General features: G+C 46.8%; 1 protein-coding gene across 10 annotated transcripts in view; it reads right to left on the reverse strand.

The window, feature by feature from the left end:
• The window catches only part of LOC147616271 (uncharacterized), an 86,092-nt gene that overhangs the window by 42,939 nt on the left and 22,303 nt on the right, over positions 1-20,850 (reverse strand). For 4 of the 10 annotated variants that reach the window (XR_015262460.1, XR_015262459.1, XM_086777295.1 and 1 more), the window contains exons 6-9: positions 10,008-10,094; positions 9,779-9,878; positions 9,083-9,636; positions 5,472-5,562 (exon numbers count right to left, since the gene is read on the reverse strand). Coding sequence is in view for 7 of the 10 variants with exons in the window: in XM_086777295.1 (XP_086633421.1) it covers positions 5,472-5,562; positions 9,083-9,636; positions 9,779-9,878; positions 10,008-10,094 (832 nt within the window). In the remaining 3 variants the exon portion in view is untranslated. Of the gene's footprint in view, positions 1-223; positions 317-5,471; positions 5,563-9,082; positions 9,637-9,778; positions 9,879-10,007; positions 10,095-20,850 lie in introns of all 10 variants that reach the window. The other 6 variants (XM_086777297.1, XM_086777298.1, XM_086777301.1 and 3 more) reach the window with 3 other exon arrangements.

Consider the following 20,850-nt stretch of genomic DNA (forward strand, 5'->3'; position numbering starts at 1 on the left):
CCTAAAGTCCCTAAATAATAATAATAGATTAGAATATAAAAACTATATCCACTATATTTAAAAAAAATTGTAACATCTCCAATTTTTGCAGGTTTGTAAAAAAGCATTAGTTTTTGGAAAAATTCAAAAGCCCCAATTTCCCCAAATTTTTAAAAGCCCCTTATGCGCAAAGGGCCACCATTTCACTCATGCCCACAATATTTGCACCTGCATGTAAACATACCATTGCCTAATAGTCACGTGCTCCCATTCCAAGCCTTTGGGTCTCCCCATCTTGAATCAAGCCTTTTGGTCTCCCCACCTTGAATTTGGAGTCCTACAAAGCCTCAATTTTCACCAAAATCAATGGAAATACTGCACAAAGTCCCAATTTTTCAGAAAATAAAAAACCTCCAATTTCCAATGTCCAATGTCCAATGTCCACTTAGAGTCACAATTTTTTAAAATTTGTAAAAGCCCCAATTTTGCAGGTTTGTAAAAGCATTAATTTCTAGAAAAATGCAAAAGCCTCAATTTTCCCAAATTTTTAAAAGCCCAATTTCTGCAAATTTCCTGCGAGCTACAGGCTAGGGCCTAGGCATTCGGCCAATGGGCCCTACTGAAGCCTGCCATGGGCCATAGCCCAGCCGCCCAGCCAATGGCAGCCATATAGACCAGGCGCACAGGGCGTACAGGCGGTACAGGACCAGCTGTACAGGCTGACGGGAGTACTTAGCTGAGGCAATGACGGGTGCAGAAGTGCAGAAGCAGAGGCTCAATGTCGGCGCAACTTTGAAGTTCGAACTGGGCGCAAGAAAGTACACCCATCAAATCTCCCCCAAAAAAAAAACCCTTCACGTATGAAACCCAAATTTCATTTGCGTTTTCTTCAAACGTTTGCCTCACAACCATTCGCGAATGATATGAACTATGGTTTCAACCTGACCATTAATCTATCTGCTCTCTTGCAGAGCCAAGGATCCCTACAGCATTATGGTCTATGTAACTTCTCTTGTTATAGCAGAAGCATTCAAAGTTAACAACTATTCAGAAGCTAGGGGGATGTCATTAATTCGGGCTTTTACCATTTTGTAAATTGTGGACGGGCTTTGAAAGGCACCGGGACACCCAAGGGTTGTGCTCAACACATCTTTGAAAATGAAAAGATTATCCTGTACAAGGGTTCTAGGCACCCTAGAAACTTGTAAAAGTAGACTTTGGACAAGAGGATGGGCATATGAGAGGTGAAACACTCCCGGCCAACCTCACTGATTTGGGGGAAAGACAAGCATGTCAATGAAGGCTTTAAAAAGGGCATCGCTATGGTGTTCACATCATTCATTACAGTGGGTGGACACCATTCACAGCATTCACATCATTCAAATTATTACTTGGGCACCCCGTGTTTTTTTATTACTTGGGCACCCCGTATTTTAAAAGGATTCACACTCACTTATTTAGAATGGACGAATTATTAGTTAGGCCCCTCATTTTTAGTGTGCGAGCCTCCTGTTTCGGTTAATGCCATTGGTCCTTGACTGCTTGGCAAGCAGATGTGATGTTCGCTTGTAGCACTGCCTTGCATTATCCAAATATTGTACCAAATACTCGCGCTAATTTTCAATCAACTGTCTCCACAAATGCTAAAGTATGCCTCTCCTCATCCGTCTCCAGTTTGTGCCCTCTATGAGGGAACTCTACGAGGAGAACAGGAAGAAGAAGCATTGGAGAGAGAGAGAAAATGAAATGAAATGAAATGTTATATTAACGTCTTCAAAAGGCCATAATGACCTATGAGACCAAAAGTTATATCATGGTGGATCTGATACAATGTCTGGATTAAAAAAAAACCCAGAAAATGAAAAATAAAGATGATACTACTGGCACCTAGAAAATGAAATTGGAACTGGAATATAGCGAGGGGGGGGTACGCTATGGAGGTGAGTGGAATATAGTGAGAGGATACAATATCATGTGGGACGGAGGGGTACACTATGGAGGTGCCTCCATCTCATAATATGTGCCGCATCGGACACTGGCGGATCTCCTCAATATCCTCTGTGGTCAGCACCCTGACTGGGTGTCCCGCATGCCTCGCAAGAATAATCCGAATCTGCCGCTGCAACCTCCGTCTATACTGGGATGCCCCCCTCCGTAGTCGTGGGCGTCTGGACCACCCAAGCTCAATCGCACGATCAATCAGTGTACCCCTGGTGTGGGCGGTATCCATGTCCTGCTGCTGCTGTGGTCCATCTGGCGCAGTGATGGCTGGACTAAAGAAATCTGTAATGTGCCTCTGAGTCTGGCTCTCTGTGCGCCTAAGCAGGCTATCTCTATGTCTCCGCAGCTCAAGCAAGAACAATCCCAAACACCTCTGGTCCTGGTATCCCATGACTCTGGAGAGAGAGAGAGAGAGTGAGAGAGAGAGAGAGAGAGAGAGAGAGAGAGAGAGAGAGAGAGGATTATGTTACAAGATCGTCCATAGTCCAAGGCAAACAGCCAATAATATTATTATTATGTATAATGCAAAACGATGAGAGATAAGAAGATGACATTAGATATGTAATTAAGACGATGCATTAGACATATGCATTATGTCTAATGCAAAAAGAAGATAAGAAACAAAAGAACAAAATTAGACCCATACATTAGAACTAATGCATTAGACCTACGCACTACAGCTCTTATGCATTGGTCTTATGCCATACGGCTTATGCGTAAGAGTACAAGATCTCTATGCATAGCTCTTATGCATCAGAGCTCTTATGTGTAAGAGCTATGCATAGAGAGCTCTTATGTGTGAGAGCTATGCATAGCTCTTATGCATAAGACCTCTCTATGCATAGCTCTTACACATAAGAGTCTGATGCATAAGAGCTTATGCATAACAGCTCTAATGCATAAGAGCTATGCATATAGCTCTTGTACTCTTATGCATAAGCCATATGGCATAAGACCAATAGAGCTATGCATAGCTCTTGTGCATTAAGGCTCTACGCAAAGCTCTTATGCATAAGAGCTAGCTCTTATTCACAAGAGTTCTATGCATAGCTCTTATGCATAAGAGTTATGCATAGAGCTTATGCAATACGTAACTCTCTTGTGCACAAGGAAAAATGTTTAAAAATGTAAAAACCCCAACGTGCACGAGGCTGCCATATGCTCCATTAAAAAGGGGCTTTTCAGTGCAGCACGGTGGGCCCCTTTTGGGTAGCTGACTATCCTACCTTATCTGCAGGATGTTTAGGAAATATATACTGTGATAACTGCAAGTAACATTTCTATGTGGGACCCTTACCTTGACCACGCACCCACACAGTGACATCCCCTTCGCCTTGCGCACCTCTACCACTGGCAATGACATGGGGTCTGCAATTCATCTTCAATCTGTGCCTACTGCCACTGCTGCTCCTGCCAAGGAGAGAGTTGTGGTGGTTGGAGTTGGTGGCTGGGATTGGTGGCAGGAGGTTTTGGGCTGGCTGCTCACACGCAGGGACTCCGCAATTGATTGGCTATCCTCATCCAGTTCAGGAATCAAGAGATGCTGAGGGAGGTTACCTGAGGAGGAGCTGAGCACAATAATCATCGAGAGATCCTCCAGCCCAGGTACTGCCAGGGTCACAAGCAGCTGACTAAAAGGGTGCCCAATCACAAGGAGAAGCTCGTAAAACTCCTTGTACAGACCCACGAAGCAAGCTGTAACCGGGAATCTAGCCATAGCTCACAATTAGGCCAGAAGACGTGCTTCCTTTGAGCAAAGTACATGTGAACACCATGCACCACCGTGAGGCTCTGCTCCAAAACTCTCTTCCCTGTCGAACTTTACCCTAGTGAAGCTGTTCCCTGGGAAATGGATCTCAGTGATACATCTGTGCTCACCAACAACCACAGCTTATAAGAGGTCCCAAATCTGTCTCCATGGGGGTCGGCTGCCAACAAATTTGCAAACCAACGTGGTGGCCCCCAATGAGACCACCAATGTAAGACGAGCTGGAGGTCCGCTTCCAAAAAAAAGACAGCTGAGGGCGATCTCAAATCAATAAAGGTGGAGCAGCTGCCATGAAGTCCTCCAGAACAGAGGGAACAGAAATCACTCACAGGTTCCATTTGAAGCATAGTGCTGAGCTAGCAAGTAGCAAAGAAAGAACATGCTGGGGGTTCAAACGAAAACAGGAGAAAAAGGGTAGGGGGTGTGCAGGGCTAGGGCAGCTGACGCTAGGGTGAAGAAGGCAGGGAGGGTGCACGATGGGGTACACGTGAGTTTTTTTTTCCCTTTTTCTTTTTCTTTTTTGTGTTGGGAAGGGGGACGAGGGCGGGGGAGGCGTTTGGTACGAGGCGGGTATGGTACGCGCCTCGTATTTTTAGAGACATTAGAGGCGTGTTAGAGGCGACTGTTATATATATATATATATATATATATATATATATAGAGAGAGAGAGAGAGAGAGAGAGAGAGAGAAATGAAATGAAATGAAATGTTATATTAACGTCTTCAAAAGGCCATAATGACCTATGAGACCAAAAAGTCATCATGGTGGATCTGATACAATGTCTGGATAAAAACCAGAAAATGAAAGTTGAGAGAGAGAGACTAGAGTGTGTATGTATGAGCCTTGAGGGAGGGAGAGAGAGGGTGTGTATGAGAGAGGGAGAGAGAGTGTGTGTGTGAAAGAAAGAAAGTTGTATTAAACGTCTGCAAAAGGCCAAAATGACCTATGAGACCAAAATAGTCCATCCTCATCATCTGGATACAACATCAAGATTCAAGGGTACAAAGTAAAATGAAATGAACCGGTAGATTATAGAGAGAGCTCCAAAAGTGGGTATAAAAAACATCATCATCCTAGTGTGTTTGAAGTTTGAACTTTGAACTTTGGGTCTTGAGAAAGGCTTGAGGGAGGAAGAGAATGAGGGAGAGAGAGTGTGTGTGAGAGGGGCTGCCTTGGGCCCTTAAAGCCCCCGTCTCAAGACTCAAACCAGCAAAAAAAAAACAAAAACAAAAAAATTTGTGGACGCCTCGATCAGGCAGTCGTACACCTCGAACGCCTCGAACTGTTAGAGGCGTGCCTCGTAACAACTATGGTTTCACTCATGACTCGATGGAGCTGAGACAAAGAAAAAAGTTAAAAAAAATAGCCCATCAATAATTTAATGAAAACAATGCACAAAATACAATGGCAATCCCTGGAGGTGATACACATAACAAAGATAAATCTAATGTGTAAATCTACCCATCGAACAATCGAGCATAAGCAAGACATGGAAAAAAAAATACCCATCATAAAACATTATTAGAAGCTAATTAAACATGCATATCACTTACTACAATGTTCTTACGCTTGAAAGAAAGATTACCTGCCACTATGTTTGAATGCTACTCACCTTGTTACATGACTAATTAAATTGTCTATTTAAAAACTTCCATAAATGACAGATGTTAGTGAATTTTTCTGGTGGATAAATGCACTTTTGATATTGGGTTTTTCTTTTACCAATCGTTTTGACCGGGTGGTTGCAATAACCACTCTGGTGTATATATCATCATCCAATCGTTCTTTACCTGTCGCTAAAGCATCACCTGAACTGCAATAAACACTCCAAAAATCCAAAAAGTAGCATCAGCACAATCACCCTCAAGATCACAATACTCAACAAAATCGTGTTTAAGGCATTACTTATGAATTATATTAGCATCAAGCTCCAAGGTTTGCAAGCAGCTTATCAAACAGTTCTGGCACATGTGAAAATGATGAATAATGTAAAAGACCTCAAAACAGACCAAAATGCTTGTGATTTTTGCTACCTGCTTCTATGTTTTATCACAAAAGTAGCCTTTCAAGTCATTTGTAAAAGTATTTTATTATTATTGAAATATTAAAGCAAAAAGAGAAAAGCAAAGCATAAAGTATAGCTTTTGGCAAATAGCAAGGCTTCCCCAAGGTATAAAAGAAGCATGAACCTCTCCCTTCTCATCATCCATGGAAGCTTGGAGATTATCCTCACCTTCATCATCATCAAGTGTGTGGAGAGCGAGGTGATCATCATCAACATCATCTTCGTCTAGTCGCCGCCACCGCCCAGCTCCACCTATGCAGCGCCACCGTTGCCTCCACCCTCTGGGCAGCGCCGCAGCTCCCTTTGTGCGTCGCCGCCCATAGCACTGCCAACGTTTTCCTCCCAGTCCTTAGTAGGGGGATTGGCAGTCAGACACTCATATCCGCCATTTGGGTGTTTGCTTTTTCGAGAAGCTTCTTGAGGATTTTCCTAAAGATTGGGTATTGAGTTCACTTGGATTTGGACTTGGAACTTGGACTTGGATTTGAGATTTGGATTTGGATTTGGATTTGGATTTGGACTTGGATTTGAATTTCCAACTTGGACTTGGACTTGGACTTGGACTTAAATTTGGACTTGGACTTGGACTTGGACTTGGACTTGGACTTGGATTCGGACTTGGATTTGGTCTTGGAACTTGGACTTGGATTTGGACTTGGACTGGGACTTGGACTTGGATATTGGATCTGGTACTAGCCCGATGATAGATTCTTGTGGGTCATCCCCGTGGTGTGCTTAGGTATCAGAGATCTTGTGCAACAACACCGACTTCAACTTGGGATTCTACATCGGCATATTTGTTTGCTTTTGTATTCATTGTAATTTGTTGTATTGATCCAGGCCAGCGTGCCCGTAGATTGTTCCTGAATAAATTCTTGAAAGGGGGTGGGGCCTATTCCCCGCTCAGTGTGTACCGTGCAAAGTTCCTAAACCTTTCTCTCTCTCCCCCTCTCTCTATATCTTTATCTCTTGGATACATGGTTGAGTCTGTCATGGCACACCACTCTGGGCTTACAATAGGCAACCATCTACATCAGCAAAACGCATCAGAGGGGCACCTCCAAGGGGGTGCTACAAGCTGGCCAGCTTGTGGACAGAGGGGGTAGACAAGGTAGCATTTAGATATCTGGGTATATGTGGTCGCCTTGCTTGAGCCAATAGGCTACACCCACCCACCCTACATCTCACAAGGATGAAACCTTCACTTAGTAAGGTGTGTGTGCTTTTCTTCACATACATCTACGGCAAGTACACATGTAGAACATGTAGTTTTGACAGACATGAGAGAGCTCTTTGGTGTCTTGGGAGGCAACATGGTCCAATCACATCAGTCTCTACAAGAGCATAGTAGAACTCAACAAGAGATCCAAGCAAGAAAGGCAACACATACAGTGGTTAGTCCATCCATAGATGAAGCTCAACAGGAGGCAGTGTTCGAGGATGTTGAAAAGCTTTCAAGAGAGGAAGTGGCATCGGTGACAGTGTCCCCAAGAAAGGAGCAAATTCTAGAGGATAAGCCCAAGGCACAGATACTGCCAGGCTTGGAGGTGATCCAAACACATGGAGAAAAACTCATCCCAAAGTCCATTCCAGTTTTCAAGGATAGGGAGGAGTCATCAAGTGAGTTTCAGACTTTCCACTCCAAATCCATTGAGGAGGATGAGATGAGCGCTGTGGTGTCTACCATGCTAGCTCAACATCATTCAGCGGCAAATGGGCTAGTTCCAGTGCGCGCAGTTCCCAAGGAGGCAATGGCGGAGACATCAAAGGAGACAACAGGTCCGATAGCCATGTTATTGGAATTCGGACCAATGTGTGGAGCAGAGAGCGAGTTCGCTAGAAGATCCACACTAGGTTGGAGCGATGGAGAATCATTTGCACCCGTGCTCCAAGTAAAGCAAGAGGAGATGTCACGTGCACACTCCCCCCCGTGTGACGTGGACATGCTTCTACCTATTGGCTAGATCAAAGGTCGAGTACGTGGCCGGATTCATGTGTTTGTATGGGCTATTACACCAGGTCATTGTAATAGTGTCCAAGCACCCAATAAGTAGCCAAATATAGATAGAGTTATTGGGTCGTTGTGTGAACACACTTAGTTGGACATTATTATTAGGGTTGGTCTGGTTGGTAGCCAACTCACCAACATTAGACACTATAAATAGGAGTCTGGGCCTTAGCCATATTCATTAATTGATCAGTTAGTCATCATTGAGTCATTGAGAGCTTAGGAGCAGTGCTACCATTGCGTTTCTCTAGTTAGCATTGTATATACTTAATGGTAATACATGGTAGATTAGGTCTCCTCTCTCTATTTTGTATTGAACATGAAGAAGAAGTAGTTTGTTGTGCATAGGTTTTAAGTATCTGATTAGGTGCTGATCGCAATCAATCAATCAATCATAAACACGCTTCCGCAAGCACCCATGTAACACATGGGCTCAAGTGCAGTGGGACTATCTCTCCCCCCTCAAACTGAGAAAGAAACATTTCATGCATTTTCTTAGATGATCTCTTGTTCTACTCACCTTGATATAGCCCTCCTTGTTTTCTCCAATGTGTATTTTCTGTGTAGGCCCATGTATTTTTTTAAATCAAAGACTTTATTCATTGGGGAGAAAAAGAAAAGAGCATACCCTTATCTAACATTGTTTTGCAAGCTAAAGAAAACAAAATTATGTCTGTGAATGAAAATCAAATGTTGAAGATTCAGTTAAAGAGAACAAAAAAAACATCGTTTCTTCCACTCTAAATGAGTAATATTGTTCAAGCTTTGAGATTTAGCACTAAACCAGATTGAATTGATTGTAGGTGCCAGACGAAACATATGAGCAGCTGTTGGCTGGTTTAACAGTCTCCAAGTAAAATAGGGTTGGACATGTCTTGCCTAATGTAGAAAGGCAAGCTACACGCTTGAGTTTAGTGAGTACAGCTCTGTTGTTACTAATTTAAGCCCAGCAACCCTATTGAAAGGCCAATGCAATGGAATAGACAAAAGAAACAATCATAGAGCTGAGTTCAAATAAGCCCTGAAGGAGGAGGGTTTCAGAAAAAGTCTCACAAGCTAGGATTTAGCCAGAACAGTTCTGGTATGCAGAAAGAAAATCATCTAGAGTGTCTACACCTGAGAGCAATCATGAGCCCTTGAGACTAGTATGCAAAGAATACTGACACGGATCACTTATACTAGCAGCCCCCCAGTATCCCCTTAAAATTCACATTGTTAATTGTGGAACATTGCAGGGCTTGAAAAGGGGTCAGAGGATACCTTTCAACTAGAAATTTGCACCTGATTCGATTCTTCAATCTTCCCCCCTTTAAAGACATGTCCAGGTGTCCCTCAGAGGCTAGAACTGTCACTGGAGTATGTGGATCATCTGGCAAAAATGGCTGCATCCCATCTTGCACGTGATTGAACATGTCAGAATTGGCACAAAGATTTTGGCCAGAAGGATCCATCAAAGGAATGTCTCTCTCCATGGTTCCTCCTGTTAAGCAAGCTTCCCCGCTTTCTAGAACACCACTATCCAATGATGCACGGGCCATGGTGAAAAATTCATCCACAGATTTGCATGAAGGACTCTCAAGATTATCAACCCTGTCAGAGATATAAGGCTGACAAATAGGTCTGCTGACAGGAGCAGCTGCTAGCAAACGCTTTTGAAGTAGAGTGGTTCCAGGAAATGTCATCAAGCTCAATTTACTGAGCTCTCGTGTCTCTGGGAGACTCATATGCTGGAAGTTGAATGCACCTATCCAAGTCTCTAGCAGCTCAGGAACTGCTGGTAGAATCAGTTTCTCCACCCCTATGTTTTTTAGCATCTGGCAGTTAAAAGAGACGATTAGACTCAGAAATTCAATATATCAACTGACGGCCAACATATAAATTGAAGTCCAAGAAAATTTTGCAACACAAATGGCTTGTTGCATCAACTGCATGACAAATTTTAGCAGTCAACTAGACCTCTTCAAGAGCATGCATCAAGCGACGACACATGCCCTGACGGCGGTATTGATACCGGGTACCAACAAGAGGCACCTCAGCAAGCCTGGTTCCATGTACTCTGCAAGATTGCACAAAAATAAAAAAGTGCCCTCATCTTCAGTATAAAATGTAGAACTGCTACGGCACAAGATGTTCGCACGTGATTTGAAGGTATCTACACTTCTGGCATTGTGAAGAACCTACACACCTGATTGTTGCCACTGAAATAATCTCATCCCCTCTCTCCAAAAGCATAGTATAAAAGCCACAGTAGTTAAGCCTGGTGACCTTGGATCTGAAACCAAAAAGGCAATTTCAATGAGCACAATCTCTCTCTGAACTCCTCTCTCCGTCGTTTTTTTAGTTTTTCCATGGCACTGTATACCCATGGTATCATTGTACTAGTTATCGCGGTTCTTCTCTCTCTCTCTCTCTCTCTCTCTCTCTCTCGCTCGCCAATCAAGAAGGACTTATTGACGCACATGGGGAAGCTGGAGGCCGAAGCAGAAATATGGAAGGAAGAGAAGTTTACCATGCAAGAGGAGTGGGAGAAGGAAAAGCTCACCATGCAGGAGGAAATCAACCTTTTGAAGGGCGAAGTGGCATCCTTACGCGATCGTCCACGGGAGGAAGGAGAGACTCTTGAGGTGGACAAAGAAGCAATCAAAGAAGAGATCACCAAAACCCTCACCCACACAATCGAGGGGAAAATGGAGGCGGCCCGCGAAGGATGGGTAGAAGTGATGAAGAAGAACATCAAAAAGGAGGTGCAAGAAGATGTACAAGTGATGAAGAAGAACATCAAGAAGGAGGTACAAGAAGATGTACACATGATGCAGTCTACTCTTGATGAAGAGAAGATGCGACGGATCCGGCACCTCAGCATCCGAGTCACAGGGATACCAGAGAGCACTACCTCCACGCCCGAGATTGACGGGCGGAACCTATGTACCAAGCTAGGACTAAAGGAGGATGAGCCGCTCCCATTCACTACAGTATGGAGGACAACCCCAAAGGACTCCACCAAAGGCAAGGCCTTAGTGCTACAGTTCCCGGACGAGGAGAGTAGGATGAGCTTTATGAGAAGACGGGCTATCTTGAGGAGCTTGCCAAGGGACCCCATCTACTTCGATGATGACCTCACATGGATGCAACTGGAGCACAGAAGATTATGCATGCCGAAGATCAAGGCGGCACGCAAAGAAGGGAAGAAGGCACATTATAGGGATGGTCACATCTACATTGATGGGAAGAGGGTCGAATAGCACCATCTGGCCTATGAGACACGGAGGAAACAACATGAAGACAAAGAGATACACATAGCAATCTGGAACTGTAATGGAGTCCTATGGACACATCCAGGGAGACTTGAGGAGGTGATGGAGGGCCGGGATATCATCTTGATGACAAAGACACATGAGAGCCCGGAGAGGGGCTTACCACACGGGTTGAGGGTTATCAGTGGGAGTCAGCTCACCGACAGGGGATGAGACAGGCCACCTCTCGAGGTTCAGGAGGTATTGCAGTGCTTTTCAGACATGGGTTACATGAGCATGTTCGAGTCGTAGCAGCACGAGACTCGGAGGCGAGATACATGTGGATTAGCTTACGCCTCTCGGAGACCAGATGGATTTATATCGCCCTTTGCTACTTTCCTCCAAAGGGGTCGCGGTTTGCCACCACCGAGGAGCCGGGTGGAGGAGAGGCTAGTGAGTCTCCATACTCTGTCTTAACTGAGGAGATCTTACACTATTCGACACTGGGAGAAGTCTTCTTGATGGGGGACTTCAATGCACGAACTCAGAGCAGACAGTGCAAGATCTATGACTTTGAGGATCCCTTGAGACTAGAGCCGCTAGCTACAGAGGATACAGGGACCACTCGGATCTCCGCTGATGGAGGAGCTGATTGCACTCGATATGGGCAACATTTGCTGGAGCTTGGGGCCCAACACCATCTCGTTATTTATAACGAGATGACTCAGTGGCCAGATTCAGGTGGGTTGACTTGCTTTCCAGTGGGAGGCGGCAGTAGTACAGTGGATTATGTGATGGGATCCCGGGAGGCAGCAGATATGGTGTCTCACTTCACCGTACCACCATGCCCCATTGGGGCGGATCATACATACATATCCCTCACTTTCAGGAGCTTATTGGAGACCCACCCACCCATCATACAGCCACCACGCACTATTTTTCACTTCACTCAGGACCTAGCCGAGGTGTACGACTATCATGTTCATGATTAGCTATTTGCCTTAGATCCATCGGCACCCATGGCCACGCTCACCTCCCAGCTCTCACATGTACTGCACTCAGCAGCCGCGAGGAGTTTCCCATACCGCATATAGACAGGACAGCCACCTACATCTAGGAGCATGCCCCAGAACCGATGGTATGATGATGAGTGCAGAAGCCTTTACCGCAGTCTCCGAGTGCAGAGGGCTCGCGAGGAGATCACCCAGAGGCAGGCAGGCAGGAGGATGCATACTCTCACCCGCCGTAAGCAGCGAGCTTATGAGGAGGCTCAGTACTGGGACACACATCACATGCTCATGAGCAGAGATGCTGCTGCTGCTTGGAGGAGACTCAGAGAGCCCCGTCCTCCCACACCTATTGCCGATCCTCAGACCTGGCAGACATATGCAGAGAGACTTTATGATGTGCCTGCACAGCCCCCTATACCACAGCCCACAGAGCCATGCTCCACAGTCTCCACCTTCTTCACCGCACCTATGGTTAGGAGGGCCATATGCCGACTCCAACATGGACGGGCGACAGATCATACAGGATTACAAGGAGAGCATCTCATCTATGCTATTGATACATTGGCACCATTTCTTGCTCATCTCTTCAACAGAGCTCTGTCAGAGGGGTTTCCGGCTGAGTGGACAATGCACACTATTGCGCCGATCCATAAAGCGGGAGATGTACTAGACCCCAGGAACTACAGGACCATCATGATTGGCCATATATTGGCCAAACTATACGGGGCAGTTTTGGAGGCAGAGCTGAGCACTCATGCAGAGGTTGGGGGATTGAGAGCAGCAGGCCAGGCAGGCTTCCGTCAAGCCTTCTCGACCATCGACCAGATTTTTACATTGAGGTGCCTGATTGATCAGGCCAAGGCACGGAGGCAACGGCTCTATTGTTGCTTTGTGGATTTCCGCAAGGCATTTGATACTGTGCCTAGAGAGCGCCTCTTTCGGCGACTACAGACACTAGGCATACCTTCAGACATGATGTGGGGCATATACAGGCTATATGAGCATGTCTTTGGGAGAGTCCGATGCCCAGGAGGCTTGTCCGACACAATTGCTAGCACCATTGATGTGACGCAGGGGTGCCCGCTCTCCCCCACGCTCTTTGGGCTCTATATTGATGAGGTGGTCGATTACATCACACAGGGAGGAGGCTCTGGGGTTGAGCTATCAGGTATTACTGTCCATGTTATGCTTTATGCTGATGACATCGTCTTGGTATCCGACACGCAGGTTGGGCTTCAAAGACACCTTGTGGCTCTTGATGACTTCTGCGCACAGCAGGGGCTCCCAGTGAACCTTGGGAAAACCAAGGTTACGATCTTCCACACCTCACCCGCAGTCAGGAGCCACACTACTCTCACATTAGCAGGAGGGCGGGTCGAGGTGGTGAGCTCTTATGTTTACCTTGGCATCACATTTACTAGCTCAGCTGGACGCTTCTCCATGGCTCAGGCAGTCCGAGACAGAGTGACCCGGGGGTATGCAGCTCTTGCTGGCCTTGAGCGTCAGTGTCATTAGGCACATTTTCAGGAACCCTGCACGAAGGGGTGGCTCTTTGATACATTAGTGACACCAGCCTTGATGTATGCAGCAGCGGTTTGGGCACCAAGGCTTGCAGCCTCCACATGGGTACAGCTGGAGAGACCACAGATCTTGATGCTCTCGAGGATGATATGCAGCAAACCATCCGTCCCACACGACATTGTTCGAGCTGAGTTTGTTGCACCACCTATGGCAGTGGAGGCATTGTTCCAGACGATCTCCTTTATATACAGGATGAGGGAGATGCCCACGGAGAGATTATCCCGCCGAGCTTTTGAGACATCCAGACAGCTGGCCGAGGCTGGACACACTGGATCTTGGTATGCACAGATGCTACAGTGGTTCTCACATCATGGGATAGACATTGAGCGGTTGCCACCTTTTCAGTATCAGTCTGCTCCACGGGGTTACCTCTCTCTCAATGAGAGGAACAGAGTGATGAGACAGGACATATGGCAGCACTACATACAGGAGACATGGACAGCACCAGAGAGCCCACTACCACCGAAGATGCGGTATTACAGAGACCACTTTATGAGCATCTCAGGGGATGGGTTTATACATCGACCGTGGTACATGGATGTATACATGCCACACACCTCTCGCGTTGCTATTGGACAACTACGAGTCTCATCACATCAGCTAGAGATAGAGGCTGGGAGAGCGGCACGGGTTCCCAGAGCTGAGCGGATATGCAGATTGTGCCGCGAGGAGGTGGAGACTGAGGATCACTTTGTATGTAGATGTAGAGCCCACCAGGGGGTCAGAGATAGATATGCAGGATTGTTTGAGGAGCACTCTTCACTACATCAGTTGATGGAGGCCTCGGACCAGCGATAGCTTGGCAGACTACTACTAGAGCTTCATAGTTCTCGAGAGAGACTCCTCCAGACACCCGCTCCCACTAGGGGTGGGAGACAGTCCTAGCTCACAGATTTCTTCCAGAGAGCTATGGCAGTGCCTGCTGATGTACCACGTGGGGTGACCGCAAAGAGAGCAGAGGAATTGAGAGCCAGGAGGAGACCTAGACAGACTAGACATAGAGCACCCTGACTCCGTCACCGAGAGATAGCAGCTATCCGAATGAGACACCAGATGGAGACACAGGAGAGGCTAGCTCGCTTTCATTCAGACTCAGGGTACATGTTCACGCCATTCACAGCCTCAGCATCAACGATGTATGATATCTTATATCCCTCTTATGGCACTGGATGGAGTTAGCCATAGATCTGCATAGCATGCTTGTACTACCCCTTCAGCATATAGAGATGCATCTTGCCTTAGCACTCCATCCACATCCCCACCCCCCTTATATTGTTTGTATATGGGCTCCACCGATCCATGATGATTCACAGTTGTGTCTAGACACATGCACACTTCTTCTTTTCTTTCTTTTCTTCCGATGACCGGAAGAACACAGTTGTATTATTTTTTGTCTATAGGCCGATTTTGGCCTCTCGTAGACGTTAATATATCTTTCTTTCTTTCTTTCTTTCTCCCGTGATCCACCAATTGTTGTAACCTTTTTGGTCCCATAGGTCATTTTGGCCTTCTGAAGACGTTAATATATCATATCATTTCATCTCTCTCTCTCTCTCTCTCTCTCTCTCTCTCTCTCTCTCTCTCTCTCTCTCTCTCTCTCTCTGTGCTGCGCAACGTCACGATCCACCTCGTCGCGTCAGAATCGCCAAAAAATGATGGGAGGATGTGTTTTTCGCGCGCGCAGAATCGCTGTTTAGTGAGCCAGAACCAACACCAGAAGCTGCTTAGGGCCACTCCACGGCGTCTCTGGATCCCAAACCTTTGCGAGAAGAATCCAAAAGCAACTACTCTCTGAAATGCTTGCTGAAGGACATCTCTCTCTCTCTCTCTCTCTCTCTCTCTCTCTCTCTCTCTCTCTCTCTCTCTCTCTCGTGATGGCGCGAGCCTATGCCCCCTTGCTCTGGTGATTCGCGCCGCTGGCGTTGGTACCCCGCTGCCCTCTGCTTGCGCACCCTCTGCCCGTCTCGCACCTGTGCCCGCGGCGCTGCACGCACCCAGCTTCACTGCCTGCACCTGCACAACCTGCATCCACTGCGCTGCTCTCTCTGCTTCCCTATGCCCAGCGCTGCAGACTGAAAACATGTCTCAATCCCAGGAGGGAGAAAAGGATGGCCATCTTTCACACACCCACAAAGGCACCAAATGCCTACCGTAGAAGAATGAGGGAAGGAATCATGTCCCCTGGCTCACGAAGGCTTGCGAAGATGGCCCGACGAGATGAGGCCCTTTATGAGGAGATACAATTGCACATAAGGACAAAGATGAGCACCATGCGACAGGAACTTGAAAAGGAATGGACTGAGAAGATGCATGCCCAAAAGAAACTGATATACGAAACGCTGAAGGAAGAGATATATGCCCAATTGAAGGGAGAAATGCAAGCCCAAGTACAAGTTGAGATGGGCTTTGATGTACACGGAAATGAAAAAAGAAATGCAAAAATGGAAGGATGACATGCTCTAGGAGATCGGCACAACGATTGCATCGTACGAAGGCACCTTGAAGACATGTATGGTTGACCGCGAAAAAGACATCACAGAATGCAAAACACTTTGGAATCATGTAAGGCAAAAGTGGCTGCGAGTGAGAAGGAAATGCATTCATGGGCTGAAATTGCCAGCTCCACAAAGAAACAAATTTAGGAAGTAAGCCCATGGAATGAAGTAGTAAAGAAGCAAAAGGATACACCACTCAATAAAGTAGAGGTGATGAATGCTACATTGGAAGAGGAAGCCAAGAAACGGGCACGTGCGTTACATGTAAGCATACTTGGTTGGGAAGATAAGGGGAATTCCCAAGAGGATGCAAAAGCTCTTGCAACAAAAATTAGAGCCACTGATGTACTCATTGCTGGAGCATGGCGAGTAGGCGAAGATATTGATCATTAGGTTTGGTGAGAAGAAGGCCTTTCTCTCCAAAAGGATGGCCCTTAAGGGGGAAAAGATTTATTTGGATGAGGACCTTAGAGCGGCACAGATAGCACACCGGAAGGAACACATGCCGCGTGTGCTTGAGGCAAGGAAAGAGGGGAAATGGGGGGTATACAGAGATGGCCGAGTCATCATTACAGAGAGGAGGCCCGCCTGCCGGTGCGCCGCCCATGAGTCCTTTCGATTCACAGTGTGGAGTTGCCATGGAGCCCTTAGAACAAATGCATGATACTTTGAGAATACTTTCAGACATAGTTATATTGCTATGTATGGAGAATACTTTCAGACATAGTTATATTGCTATGTATATGGAGACCCATCAGTCCACAAAAAAGAGGCTCCCTGACGTGCAGGGTTACAGGTGGGAATCAGTGTTCCACCCTCAACCACGCACAGTGGGAGGTACCAGAGTATCTGGAGGAGTGGCAGTACTCTTCAAGGAGGAGCTTCGTGACAGAATACATGTGGTACATAGAGATGCAGATGCAATGTACATGTGGATTCGAGTATGCAGAGAGGGGCTGCGAGCCATATGTGGCGGTATGCTACTTTCCCCCAGCCAACTCCAGGTTTGCACCATTAGGAGTGTCGCCCTATACACCACTATATGATGATATCATGAGGTTTGCCAGCATGGGAGACATATTACTATTGGGAGACTTTAATGCACGTACAGGCACAGAGCAGACAGAGCTGTATGAGGCTATGTACCGGGAGATCACGGCAGAGGATGTAGGGTTGCAGAGATCAGCACAGGATGAGGGGGAGATTACATGGCACTCGGGAGTGCACATGGGTTGGTCATATACAATGGCCTATCGAGATGGCAGGGATCAGATGCTCTCAGATGTTGGAACGCTAAAGGGGGAGTGAGCACAGTGGACTACTTGATGGGATCTCCGTCCTTGATATCTGATGTGCGGGATTTCAAGATTTCTAGTCGGCCCATTGGCATAGCAGGCGATCATGCATACCTGAGTTTCACACTAAAAGCTAGATCCTCGAGAGATGGGCCAGCTACTCATCTACCTAGGTACCCGAGATATCAGTTTACACATGAGACAGATGGGGTTTACCGAGATGCAGTATCAGATGGCTTGTTTGCTTTAGACCCGCATAACCCTCTGGACGAGATTACGAGAGGATTGGCAGGTGTACTACATGCATCCACCTCATATGCGTTTCCCTGCACTATGATCCCTTCCACCCCTCTCCGCAACACTGCCCCACAGAACAGTTGGTATGATGATGAGTGTCATGAGACACGAGCACAGTTACAGCGGGAGATTGCCATTGGGACTCACACACATAGACAGGCCAAGATGATCTTTCGACGCCTTGTGCGGAGGAAGAAACGAGCCTACCTGGCTAAGTTAGAGGAGGAGATCTACCAACTCTTCCTGGGGAAGAACAGCAAGAGGGCATGGAAGATGTTTCAGGAGAGACAGCTTGGTACTCCGATTACTACACCTAAGGCATGGCATGCTTATGCTAGAGAGCTATATGATGCACCAGGACGGCCCCCCACCCCCCCTCCACTGGCTAGCAACACCTTTTTTACTATGCGGATGGTGCTAGATGCGATAGACAGGTTATAGAATGGAAAGGCACAACATCATGATGGGCTAGTTGGAGAGCACTTCTCATATGCGCGCGATACTTTGGCTCCGTTGATTGTACATGTGTTTAATCGTGCCGTTTGTGAGGGTTTTTCGGCAAGCTAGACAGAGCATACCATTGTACCGCTCTTTAAGAGTGGGGACCCCATGGTACCAGGCAACTACAGGACAATCATGATTGGTCATTACTTGGCCAAACTATATGGCTCTATATTGGAGTCAAAGCTGAGCTGCTAGGCAGAGAGGCATGGTCACCGAGCATAGGGACAGGCCGGCTTTAGGAAAGGATTCACTACCTTGGATCACATACTGACACTTCGGGCACTTATTAAAGAGGGTAAGGCACAGAAGAGAAGGAAATACTGCTGCTTTGTGGACTTAACGCAAAGCCTTCGATACCGTACCACGTGCTAGGCTTATGCACAGATTGCATGACATTGAGGTACCTAAGGATATGCAGTGGGAGATATATGCTTTGTATGAGTCTGTGACAAGCAGAGTCCGAGCTCCAGGCAGACTATCCGATATGGTGACCAACATGATAGGGGTGAAGCAAGGATGCCCGCTATCACCCACCCTCTTTGACTGTACATGGATGTGGTCTCCGATTATGTAGGCAGATTGGGAGGCCCAGAGGCATGCCTAGCAAGGGTGTTAATACCCATCTTGTTATATGCAAATGATATTGTTCTAATCTCAGACTCTCCGGAGGGATTACAGAGACATTTGGATGCATTACAGGCATTCTGTGCGGATAGAGATCTAACAGTGAACCTGAAAACCAAGGTTATGGTGTTTAACACCACACAGGCATGGGTGACGAGATCAAAGCATCAGTTCACTTTTGGAGGGGAGCCGGTTGATTACGTCAAGTCATATATATATTTGGGAGTTACTTTCACAGGACCACGTTTCTATTAGAAGTCATCTCCTGTCTTTATGTTGACACGAGGGCCTTTGTTGTGGGTGTGCCCGCCCTTGTAGGTGTTTACTCATTTTTCCTCACTCCCCGTATTTTTCCCCATATTTTTTTCCATTTTTATGTGGCTTGGATGGCAGTTCTGAGCTGGCAGGAGGCTCTATCTTCTGGACCGACTGTACCTACATGTACCCGACCTCAGTTGTGTGCTGGCCGACTGTACCTGCATGTACCCGACCACAGATGTGTGCTGGCCGACTCAGGACAGCTGGCCGACTGGTACATGTGGCTGGTCATGGAGATGTTGAGCCTGTCGACTGCCCTACAGCAGGCCGACTGCTGTAGGGGGGTCATATAAAATGGCCCCCAGTCCCTTGGCACATATTGTATCATTCCGGGATCTTCTTTGTGTATATAGAGCAAAGTTACACGCCTCTATCTCTCTCTCTCTTGTGCTGTTATTTTCTGCATTGCGTTTTGCTCGTGTTCCCACATCTGGTCATCATCTCTGCTGCGCATTCTAACATGGTATCAGAGCCCAAGCCTGTGTGGTCCTGGGCGGCTCAGGCGTGTGTGGTCCTGGGCGACCCCTTCACGCCTCGGTGGCTTGCGGAGCTCGAATCGAGGGAGGGTGTTGGAAGGTTGGCAATTTCGAGCTTGTGATCTATGGCTAGAGCGTGCCTTGGATTATCCCATAAGTAGAAGCATGGGAAGTTGAAGCGCCATATATAGGGTGTGGTGGCACCTTGTCATATTCATCTCCTCCGGCCGGTGTTTTGGGAGGCAGCTCACCGGGAGATGGGAGCCCGGTGGAGGGATGCTGCAGTGCCCGTTGGGGGTGTTCGTGGAGCTCGATGGTGATGCGTCTCCTAGGTGCGTTAATCTTCCATTGCGCATTCTGACAGTTTCTCCCTGAAAGAGGCAGCAACAGCTAGATTAGCTCAATGGCATGCAGCCTTGGGGACACTTGAGAGGCAGTGTGCACACACGCAGTTTCAGGAGCTGCGCACCAAATTGTGGCTATTTGATACACTTGTCTCACTGACCCTCCTATACAGAACTCCAATTTGGGGACCCAGCATACATCCCAGATCTGAGAGAGAGACGGATGAGGGATGGAGGCATATGGAGAGACCATTGATTATGATGACTGCCCGCATGATTCGGAACAAATCATCGGTACCACATGAGATTGTTCGAGCTGAGTTGGATGCCGCACCAGTAGTGACCGAGGCCCAATTCCAGGTAGTTACCTTTTTACAGCGGCTATGGGAGCTACCTCAGCAGAAGTACTCCCGGTTGGCATTGACCTCATCCATATAGTTGGCAAGAGGATGGAGATACTCATTGTTGGTATGTTGAGATGAGATCATGGTTTGACCTACATGGTTTGCAGATAGAGGCACTCCCACCCTTTCAATACAGCTTGGATTGTCCACTTTTAAATCTCATCAGGTCCACATTTTTGAAGCTGACATTCCAAAAACAGCTTTTCAAACAGAGTGTGGTCACTACGAGTTCGTAGTCATGCCTTTTGGGCTTACAAATGCACCCGCAACGTTCAATAAGATGATGTCTAGGATTTTCGCAGTCCACATTGGGAAGTGTGTTTTCATATTCCTTGATGACATACTAGTCTTCTCAGCCACTGCGGAGCAACATGAGAAAGATGTGGAGAAAGTCTTGCAACTTTTGCGAGATAATCAACTCTACATAAACGCCAAAAAGTCTGTCTT

The sequence above is a fragment of the Cibotium barometz genome, chromosome 38, assembly GCF_041138505.1.
Source record: "Cibotium barometz isolate CiBa-2024 chromosome 38, ASM4113850v1, whole genome shotgun sequence".
Taxonomy (NCBI): domain Eukaryota; kingdom Viridiplantae; phylum Streptophyta; class Polypodiopsida; order Cyatheales; family Cibotiaceae; genus Cibotium; species Cibotium barometz.